This window comes from Phymastichus coffea, unplaced genomic scaffold (genome assembly GCF_024137745.1).
Source record: "Phymastichus coffea isolate CEN01 unplaced genomic scaffold, Cenicafe_Pcof_1.1 PCOF00133, whole genome shotgun sequence".
NCBI lineage: Eukaryota > Metazoa > Arthropoda > Insecta > Hymenoptera > Eulophidae > Phymastichus > Phymastichus coffea.
Window position 1 is genome coordinate 589,447 of NW_026706944.1, and position 11,602 is coordinate 601,048.

Here is an 11,602-nt window from a genome sequence, read left to right on the forward strand (position 1 = left end):
ATTTTCTCCTCCGGTGTAATGACACTCGATACGCTGCTGAGGCATAAATAACTAATACATTTCCAAAATCTTGTACAAGGCTCTGTCGGCTTTACCATTTTTTTTCAACGAAATAAATTAGTCAACTTAAAACTTTTTCGGAACATCTATTGTAAGAAAATAGTAAAAACTACGCGTAGAGGTTTAATTTCTTTATAATTTCTAAGATAATTAAAAAAACAATTCTTTGCAGCTCTTTATTTATGTATAATGGATGTTCTGAAAAAAGTTTCAAGTTGACTAGTTCATTTGTTTAAGAAAAATCCTGGAAAAACGTTTGCTCAGTCGGTAACGTCAACAGAGCGTTAACAGACCACTAGTGAATATAAACTTATTGTTTGGTCTGAAGCAATAAAATAACACTATCATTTATTAATATCTTTCGTTACCATATTACCATAGTGACTTTTTTTTGATTGGCAAAATATAATAGAACTACACTTTTTTAATGACTTCGACACGTTTGCACGCACTTATCCGCACACAGGTATACCTATATATATATATATATATATATATATATATATATATATATATATATATATATATATATATCTGGGGGGAGGGCTAAAAACCTATCAGAAAATTTTTCTTTAAACATTTGACCAAATAAAAATTTTATGTCCGCCATATTGGATCTACTATTATGAATTGATAACATCTTACTTTAAATTCGTAATCAACAATAACCACAAAACTTTAGGGTAGTATGTTAAATTGAAAATTAAACTATCGCGTTAGTTGTGTCACTGAAAAGGTTAAAATACTCGATGTTTGCATGGATGTTTTTTTTTATTTGTTCAATGAAAAATTTAGAATTTCGTCTCTTTCCTATTTAATTACAGTAATTAAGGGAGTTACCTACTTCCAAGGTTTTCGACTGGGGCTCCCGAGTATTAAAAAAGCGATTATTGTTTGGCTTACACGTATGAAGGGAATTATTGATATATTGAAGTAAAAAAATTTGGAAACACTCCTTAATCAACTTTCTTGTTGTTTTTGTCATATATATATATATATATATATATATATAAAATTTTATTTTATCTTACGGGAAAAATGTTAACCTTAAATTCTTTTAAATGCGCAACTTCAAACGACAAAGCTATGTTACCAATATTCCAAAATCCAATATATATTAATACTACATTTTTTAAAAACATGCCAGGCAAGAATGAGTATATAAATTTTAGAGATTTAATATTAGAAAAAATGATAGGATAAATTTAATGATTCGGCTTTTTGTCGTAATACCAATTTTTATTCATTTTTTCGTTAATAACCCTTGAAGCACGTACCTACCTATTCTTTTAAACATAATCGCTGCCACAGCGCAACACCGATTCACTAAATCACTCCTATAATTTTTTCTAATAAATATTAAAACTTCTAAATTGATATACACATTCTTGGGATAAGAAGCAATGAAATATTGTATGAAAATAACTAAGAGCTTATACATTCAGGAGGAAATTCACAGCATACAGCATTCTTTTATTTATTTCTAGCGGTAAGGAGATGTCACAGGCTATAAAGTTGTAGTCATAATATAAAAGCTGGGACTCAAATGTTACGAGGAGAATGCTCATGGGCCAGTCGTTGTCGAGAAATCAATAAATAAATACGCTTATTACAATCTAATTCTTGTTCACAACTTTTTTAATAGTATATTATGCAACAAGTGCGGAAAGACTTGTTTCACCAAACGAGAAGTTTACAGCACGAGCCTTTGGCTATAATTCGTTTCGTAAAATAGCCTTTCTGCACTAGTTACATACGATATTTTATGCAACGAGAATCCGAAAATAAACAATAAAGTTACGATTTTTATGTTAGAGTAGCATAAAGATTATTACAACTTTTATAATTAAAAATCTACTTTTTCCATTCATTACAATTATTGTGTTGATTATTTCAAATTACCGTCTTACGGTACCAATATATATATATATTGGATTTTTGAAAATTCGTAACAGTTTTGCCGTTGTCATGCATTTAAAAAAATTTTGAGGTTATAATTATTTCCGGACAAACAAAAATACATATCCAATTTCATCAATAACTATAGGAAAGGTGACCATCTAAAGAATACTATAAATTTTTTCTCTTCACACGAGCAAGACAAATACAAAAATCGTTTTTCCAATGTGCTGGAGTCGTAGCTGAAGACTCCCCTAGTTTGTACCTATCTTAAACGCGAAACACGCAACGATCATTTTACAAAAATAAGAAAGTGATTAAAAATTACTGGTACAGTAGTGCACTGTAAAATGTGTTCCATATACCGGGTTAATGAGATTGACTTCACTCCTAAAATAATGATTAAAAGATACTAAATAAAAAATATGATGTAATTAAAAATGATAAGATATGAGTACATAAATTAGAAATGTTTATCCTCAAAAACATCTTTTTCACATGTTAATAAAATTTCTTTGAGTTTTTCAAAGGCAAAAGTAGTTCTGAAGCATATGTAGTGATTACGTGTATTATAATTTTAAAAAGTTATAACGTTACATCAATTGAAAAATAATCCAAATAAAAAAATTATTTAATCAAGTCACGTTGGTTTATGGTGCAAAACTACAAATTTGAAGTGATGAAAAAAATCCAAGCTGTTAAATAGTAAATTAACAAATATGAATTATTAAAATAGAATTTAAGTTTTAAATAAACAGCAAAACATTAATATATTTATCAAATTATCGTATATTTATATTTGGTAGAACAAATTTCAAATAATATCGTCGAATACGTATTCTATATTTTAGATTTATTTTTAAAGTTAATAGGAAAAAGTAAACGTTACATAAATACTACGCTTGTTCATTAAAATGTACTACGCACGTATTAATGGAAATCTAAAATTATGAAATGAAAATTAAATTATATAACCACCTAGATTCCCTCTTCTTAATAATTGATTTTTACGAAGGAATATTAATTATCATTATTATTACATCACACATAAAAACTCATTAAAAATTCTTACATATTTTTTAAATTTCTAGTTCAAGTTTTTAAATCTCGATTTTAAGATTCACTAGAATTTATACCACATTATATACTTTAATTTGATATATTTAAGCTAATTTTTAACAAAAATACTATATTATTTGCATACAAAGTTGGTTTTATTACGCTTGTACAATTATTTTGTTAATAAGTGCATAATTACAGTGTATGGAAAAATTACCCATTGGTAAAAGTTGAAATCATTAAGATTGAATCTGTTCGTATTAAACATAATTATAAAATTATAACATTATCACAATCGCTGATTGCAAGAAATAAAATTGCTTAGTGCATCTTTTTATGGATTCTCGCAACAGTTATACATATACAACGCTTGAAGAACCTTGCGCAAGTAAATAAATATATCTTTTGATTCTCAGTTTCTGCATATTAAACGTTGTAATTAAATGAATATCAAATTCACTTCACTTTCACATCTCACAACTGATTTCTCTCTTCATTAGTTCAAAAAAACCACAGATTCTAACGTTATTTACAAGAATTACACTAATAATCTCACGCAACATTTGCCTTAGGCGTTTATACAATAAGAGTTCATGGAAAAATGCAGGAATGAATTCTATGATTTCAAGATAACATTTTCTCAAGTTATAAATTCATACTCAGATGCTTTTTCTCTTGGATGATGATTTGTTAGTCAAATTAATTCAAAAAATGATAAAATATTTCGACAAAGCACTTAGAAACTAGTCAGAGAAAAAGCTACCACTGATGTTATAAGCAAGTAAACGGCAAAATAATGAGCTAAGTTCACGCGTACATAGTACGCAAAGCTTCGTGTAACTTTTTCCTTGCGATTGTTACTCTTTCTTCTTGTCTCTTAATGTCTTCATCTGTTATCATAACAGCCTACAATCGAAATATAATTGCTATTAACACACGTTCATATTACCATTATTTCTGTAGATTTTTATTCTAATAACATAGCATACCTGCATAAGTGGCTGATCAGGATTGAGGAAGACACCCGAATTCTTATCAAGAGCAGACTTTGGGCCTGTTTGTCCAGTGACTGGTTGCGTTGATACATGTAACGCCGTTGCAACACTTTGTAAAAGTGTTTCCTCCGTTATATATGGTCCCACGGGTTTCAGTGATTTAGGCAAGTCCATACCACCCAATTCATAACCATCTGGATCACAAGCTCTTAGACCTTCTAACCGCTTCTCCCAAAAAAGCTGTAAAAGAATAAAAATTAATTCAGTTTGCTAATAGCATTTAGTACGATATTTTTACCCTATTGACAGCAACAACATATTTTAGAAATTACTACATGTTGATAATTTGAATAAATTTCACATTATTAAATCCCACTAATTCGATTAATCCATTGCCTGAAAGTGTTAGTATTATTTGATTGTTATTGATATTATTATTTGATTTATTTATTTGATATGTAGTTATGTTTAATTGATTTAGCATAATGCTTTATGAATCACATTCATGCATTTGAAATTAAACAGTTCATAAAAATTATTTGAAATCATGAGGTGGTTGGGAGTATTATTATAAACTGTTATGCACAATAATCATGATAAAAGAAAATGTCATCAATGCTTTGATGTGCAACAAAAACTTTACCTGTTTAGATTTGTCTTGGAAGCCATTCTTGCTGTGAGACTTATTGGCTCCATTCTAATGGAGTTATTGGATTTCCAAATCAAGCACATAAATAACGAATGATTATTAAACTAATCTTATATTAATTAAAAAAATTAAAATCATAATCGAAAGAGAAAGTGAAATAAAACTTTGAATGACCAATTTTGTGTTTTGAGTGTAAGTGCATTAAATTTCAATTCAGTTCCAGAGATAAAACAACAATATTTAGGAGCAACACTTAAAAATTATTAGTACATAATTTACGATATAAAAAATGTGGAAACAATAACACATTAGGTTTTATTTACTTTTTTGGATTCTTACCTGCTTAGGCTTATCTTGTGATCCATGCTTAGGACTGTCTTTCACCTTTCCTTCTTGTGTTTTATAAATAGTGACTGGTTGCTTGAAAATGGATGCAGTTTGTCTGATAGGAGGTACCAAAGATGCATCATTTCTGACTCCACGACTGAAAAATTCACATTTATTAGTATTACATAGTTGATGGAAATTTTGATTAAAATTACTTTTAAATCTCTCATTATCTATCAAAATTTAGGCCTTTTATATTATTAAATTAATGTTTTTATATAAAAATTATAATTTACTTCAGAGTAACATTGCTCTTTAATTTTTCATTTTTCGTGTTTCTTTGGTAAGGAACATATAATCAAAGAGAGTATAAATGTATCATATGTATGTAAATCATGAAAAATTTTAACATTTTTCTAAAAACTTGACAACATTGTAAAACGCACATTTAGACTAATTAAATCATTGGACCGTAGTTAATCAACGCGTCTATCGTATAAAGCACTGTTGTTCTTTAAAACACCAGAACCATAAATAACCCAAGCAAAGCGAAAACTGCACTCGCTCGGCAATGAAATATCAAGATAAATCTTGGCTTTCATCAGTGATAAAATGAAATGTGAAAGTATATGCAATACCTGTAATAAAAACCAACATCAACCTTCCCTGACGAGAGGGGCAGTTGTTGTGAAGTTTGGGTCTTTCGTGGAGGCTGCTCGTCGCGCGTCGGCCAGTTACTTGGCAAAGCTGACGGGTATTTTTTCTTCTCTACGGACATGTTCATCATGAACGGTTGAAATAATATTGTTGAACAGTCCAGTTGAAAAAGCCGCGCGTAAAACGCACACGCACACACGGTGATTTGTCGAGATATAGAGCGTGAATCACACACAACCAGTAGCTACATTACCGTTCGGACTACAGCGTTCGCGGCCATGATTGCTACCTTGTACTGTCATGGCCGTATTACTGAGCAGACGCAGTATCAACTAACATGTTAGCCGCCGCCAGTACCGCCATCAGCCGTAATATTGGCACCTGCTCTCTTCTGTGGACGTGGCGCCTTCGGTGTTTGTTTCGCGAATTATTGTATATTTGAAGATGTATTTAAAACTGATTATTTTTGGAAATTTTAATTTTCATAACTTCATAAGCAACTTTTAAGTATTGATGTAATTTCAAAATAAATTTTGATAATTCATTTATAATTATAACAAAAGATTGATGAGAACTTTTTTTTATCTAAACAAATTATAGTAATTGACTACGTAAAAACAGACCAAGATCTTAATGGAAAGTCTATATTATTAATTTAAGTTATATTTCTTATGACAAAAGTTAAGGGAATAAAATGAAAGAAATAAGTTGGTTTATTACTATTGTATTTATGAAAGAATCTTTATAAGTGTTAACAAAAAATAAATATTGAATATAATTACAAGGATGGGCAATTTAGGTCAGAGTAAAGATGTAACAAATAAAACCATTAAAATTATATATATATATATATATATATATATATATATATATATATATATATATATATATATATATATAATCACACATACACATATACATAGATAAGTAAGTCGCCTTATCTGCGTATACGTACATGCACACAATTTAATTGCCAAAAAAGAACAATTTCCGCGTAGCTATAGGAACAACATGGACTGTGTTTAAAAAACTGATTAAGTCGTTTTCAATGGGAAAAAATTGCGATCGCTCTATATATGGAAAAGCTTATTAAAACGAGCAATCGATAGCTAAATCAAAGATGGTATGCCAGCCTAATACATGACAAAAAACGCAAGCTTGGATTGTGATAATAAAGTGAGTCTACAATTAACAATGTTCCATTGAATCACGGATGCTGCTATGTTTACTTTTCTTTTACTGTAAAAGAATATTGATTTGTACAGTTGTTTCATTAGCTGCAATAATCTATTGAGTCTTGAGGTATAAATGTTTCTATTGGTCTATTCATCGGAACCGTGATCGCTCAAAGTTATTACCTTTTTATCATCGCATCTGTGTGTCTGTGTATGGGTACGTTGACAAAGTCACGGCACTAAAAGCTCTCATAGAGTGTGTATGTGTGTATGTAATTAAAATCTATGTATGCCTTCGCGGATAGAGAACAAACATTTGAAAAGCAACTTTGCTGCGATCACGGCGGGTGTAATAATTTGTGTGTATCTTCCTGTAACAAAATATAAATATCCGTATTTGCATCTGACTCACAGCTGGCTCTGAACAATATTGCGCTATCTAAATACCTTTTATAAGAGGCTTTAGCTCCGCCCGAGGCATTTCAAGGTTTTTCACAATGGTTATCGTCGGATTTTGCATTTTCATGGGATCACATATTGGTCAAGCGCGCGCAATGAGAGTCAGCTGCTGTTTCAACAGCGTTCAATTAATTTACTCATATTTGTTTTAAAAATGAAATCATTTAAAGAAGCGGATACTAGTGATAAAAATGCAAAATCTCTTACGGTTCTAAAGTCGTTCTTTTTTTTCTTTCGGCCTTGTCTTGCCTCTTGCGAGCCGTTTTACATTGACAGTCACAAAAATATTTTGTCAAATATCTGATAATGAGTGGCGATACATATTTTTTGTTTTCATCTTTTCAGTATATTATCAACATATCGTCGTTATGCGTGTAAATGTTCTTTTTTACGCATCAACACTGTCTAGAACAGCATAATATCGTCATCACGCGTTAAATCGTCCATTTCATACTGATTTCGTATTTATTACGTAAGATATTTTAATGGTTTTTGTAGCAATATGCATCTTATATAAGATTACTTTCACGTTATCTTGTTTTCCCATTAAAATTTGCGCTCATCCAAATTGCAGAATGTTTTGTTATAAGAGAGCACACGGAGTTAATTCAAAAGTGACGCAGACTCATGGTTCCGTTATTCTCACTTCTTTTATATTTCACTTCATTCGTCAAATATTGTGAGGCATATACAATTAGCAATATTATTTTACTTGCTATACACTTATATATCTATTGTCTCACACATACGTTCTGCCATTCGCCCCTAAAAATTAATAAATTCTATTTTACAATTACGATTTTTCAGTACGACAGACGTGTCACGCTGAAAATCGTTTCTCACAGATACGCAATCGTATTATTCTGTCTTTCATTATCTTTTTTAGCATGCCTTCTACTTACAAGTACATAAATTTCTTACTTTTTATACATTATTAAATAACTGTTTGTGTTCGAATTCCTTTTTTTCACATATATTTAATCTTACTTTTTCTATCTTTAAAAGTAAACACAATTGCTCTTGAAATTAATTTGAGGAGAAATCTGTCACAATATCATTATTAAAGTCTTTATACAATAAAAAGAAGAATTTAAGAAAAAACATCTCCGTTAAAGTGGAAATAATTATGCTAAACATTCTGAGTGCAACTAATATCGACGTATGTGATCGTTTACAATTCATTTTACGTGGCAATTAAATCGAGCTCTCTCTCCCTCCCTCCCCTGTTCCCTCTCTTTTCTGACGATTCAGTAAGTAGCACCGACAAAAATGTTTATGCTCGACATGAAAAAATGTATGTTTCTGCATAAATGTTCTTTTCACTACGATTTTATGTAAAATATAAACTACACTGACGATGTCGTGAGGGTCAGGACTTAATTCGTCCGGAGAAAAATGAGATACTTTTGCGAATACAGTGCCTTTCATAAATATCTTAACAAGCTTAAAAATCTAAGTCGTTATTTATATATTAACAGTCGCGCTAGGGCTTTTAGTACATCACTTCGTAGACAGTAGCCTTCTTGTCACCGGATCCAGTGACGATGTACTTGTCGTCCGTTGAAATATCGCAGCTGAGTACTGATGAAGATTCCTTGGACTGTAACAGAAAGAAGTACCGACGATAGGTCATTCGATAGTTGAAACAGTTGAAATGAAAGAATGTTAAAGTTGTTGGAAAAATCCTGACCTGGAATATCGATGCACCATAAGGAGTGCGCCAAGCGTTGAGAAGATTGTCCTTGCCAGTGGACACGAACCACTTGCCGCAGGAAGCGAATCGCAAGGACAGCACGCAAGACTCGTGCAAATGAAGCTGGTATTTGTCTGGTTTCGTGGCGTGCAGCACCTCGACGTTGGAGTTCTCCATACCAACGGCCAACCACTCGCCCGTCGGGCAATAGCCAAGCGAGAAGATTTGCGATGTGAAATCGTGTTGTTGTAACTGGCGACCTTCTCTCAGATCCCAAGATCTAAGCGAAGAAGCAACAAAAGGAACGTTATCTCGGAGTGCCCTGCTAGAGCGCTTAGCTTATCCGATCTCCTTGTTTACGGGCAATTCACCTGACAGTATTATCCAGTCCACCAGTCCAGAGTTTGGATCCGTCGGCCGAGATGTCGATACAGGACGCTCCGTCCGTATGGCCCTGGAATTGTCTAACGAGCGTCTGGTTTTGCAGATCCCAGACGGCGATGTTGCCGTCGCTGCAGCAGCTGAAGCAGACCTTGGAGTCCGGCGAGATGGCCAATGCGTAGCAGGCTGGCGCCGACGAGGTCAGCTCGGCCTTGATCCTCGGCGTCGGGCTGGCCAGATCCCAGATACTCAGATTGCTAGCCTCGCCGCCGACGATCAGAGTCCGCCCGTCGGGGAGCAACTTCACCGATCTGATGTAGTTGTCGCGTTGCAGGCAGTCAAGTTGAGAGACCGGCTTGGAGTTGTTGCTTCCACCTTGGCTTATGTCCCAGACTTTGACGCAGCCCTTGCCCCCGGTGTACACGTACTTGGTGGGATTGGAGATGGTCACGGCGCATACCACCTCGCCGTGGGTGAGTGTGTTGATTTGACGCGCGTGTCTTGGTATACCTGGCCCGATGAGGGCGTCATTGGGAAAGGGCACCGGCTGCATTTGGCCCTCGCTCGACACGTGGAAACTGTACGCCCTGCCAAACAGCAAACTCATCTCGTGAGAAGCTCGCGTCTCCGATAATCGTCGGCGGCTCGAGATAGAGAGGCAGAAGGGCACTCACGGTTTGCCGCCAGGCACGGCCAGCGGTCCGAGGGGTGCTCTCATGTTGCCGTGATGATCGTACAGCTGCTGTAGCGGCGGTCGTGCCGGATAGCCGTTGAGGGCACCGGGCGGGTAGCCGAGCATGTCGACGTGCGGTCCGACCGGCGGATGGTGCGGTGGCGGGTAGTGCGGTGGATACGGTCCGATCGTCGATGCCGACACCAAGGCTTTGCTCGACGACGACGGCTTCATGACGCCTGACCCGGAACTGCTCCCACCTGACCGATCGATCGATCCACGCGTTACTTGGCGCTCTCTCGCTCGGACGTCGGACAACGGGGAAAATCAATGGCAAACCCTTACAATACAAACCTGCTGAGGTGGGTGTCACGGGTTTCGAGATCGGCGTGGTTGGCTTCTCGCGTTCCTCCATTTTCTTGGCCGACGGCGTGCTGGCGTTGCTGCTCGTTCCGCTGCGCGGCGACGGCGGCGGAGCTTCCTTCTTCATGCCGCCGCTCAACGACACGGACGACGGGCCGAGCTTGTCGATGCCGTTCTCGCGGGGCGACGTCGTGCCGTTGGCTGTCGGGCTACCCGGTCGGCCCGTCCTCGCTCGCGTCGTCGACGACCAAATCCTGATCGCTCTTCTCGCCGTCGCTCTGCTGTTAATTATCGCATTAATCATTGGCACTTCCGCTGTGCAAATCCAAACGGCTCGAGATCGATCGTTCGTCTGGCTGGTGCGGCTTTCGCCCGTTCGGGAGATATGCTAGGCGCCTCGCCAGACGAATGGTCAAGCGGAACCTGACTCGCACCTTACTCGCACCTGACTCGGCGCGAAACGTCATTTTACCCGGTGGATACCTACGTGGCTAATGTCTTTGTCCTGTTCCTTCTGAGCTTCTTCAGGTGAATGTGGTCGTGGTGCTGCGAGTCTGGCGTGCTACGTGGCCTGGAGTATTTTTCTCGCTCAGCTGGCGATATCGAGCTTCTCTATAATACGCAAAATCGAAAAAAACCATGTTAGTTGGTGCGCGGAATCGACTGGTTCGTCGTCTAACATCTAACAGCACAGAGATTTCCAACATTTATGTACGTGTGTATTTCATGGGCTAAGATATTGCTTATCAATTATCAATATAGATATGTACACATCCCAGACAATCACAGATCTCATTTACTTGTTCCTAGCCAAGGACCAAGGATATATTTCAATATTCCACATCACGAGGGTATAATACGGGCTGACAACTCCGGGAGAGCTTCTCTCTCTCTCTCTCTCTCTCTCTCTCTCTCTCTCTCTCTCTCTCTCTCTCTCTCTCTCTCTCCTCTCTCTCTCTCTCTCTCTCTCGCCGCGATTTCAGCAGAAAAAAAAAGAAGGAATATATGAATTCGTTGGAACGACGGCTCCCGGGGAACTATCGGAGAAAAAAAGTCGCTTCCAACGCCGATTAAATAAAATGGCTTCTCGCCTCTCGCAATGACTTATTCCCTGCCTCCGTCCTCTGACGCGTTGTTTTGTTGACGCTGTTTTACTGATTAATCGTCCCAATTAAACTTCACTCTCTCGCTTATCGTTCGTTTATTCGCGTG

At 36.0% G+C, this 11,602-nt stretch overlaps 2 protein-coding genes across 3 annotated transcripts; both read right to left on the reverse strand.

Moving 5' to 3' along the window:
- Positions 1-2,943: 2,943 nt before the first annotated feature.
- Positions 2,944-5,954, reverse strand: LOC131671695 (methyl-CpG-binding domain protein 3). 2 transcript variants are annotated; one of them, XM_058948313.1, is made up of 5 exons: positions 5,628-5,954; positions 5,002-5,146; positions 4,657-4,710; positions 4,008-4,253; positions 2,944-3,924 (listed from the first exon to the last, which is right to left on the reverse strand). In XM_058948313.1, exons 1-5 carry the CDS (start codon positions 5,774-5,776, stop codon positions 3,826-3,828), a joined length of 693 nt encoding a protein of 230 aa, XP_058804296.1. In that variant the 5' UTR covers positions 5,777-5,954; the 3' UTR covers positions 2,944-3,825. The 2 variants fall into 2 exon arrangements, with proteins under 2 accessions (XP_058804296.1, XP_058804297.1); XM_058948314.1 differs by lacking the exon at positions 4,657-4,710 and having other exon boundaries at positions 2,948-3,924.
- A 623-nt stretch (positions 5,955-6,577) lies between these two features.
- On the reverse strand, positions 6,578-11,002 carry LOC131671707 (protein groucho-like; the record flags this gene model as incomplete). Its single annotated transcript, XM_058948326.1, is given in 8 exon segments — positions 6,578-8,880; positions 8,971-9,253; positions 9,345-9,941; positions 10,029-10,287; positions 10,382-10,601; positions 10,603-10,671; positions 10,878-10,906; positions 10,909-11,002. Coding segments are annotated over 8 exon segments (1,659 nt in total), but the record flags the coding sequence as incomplete, so codon positions are not given.
- Between the last annotated feature and the right edge of the window lie 600 nt (positions 11,003-11,602).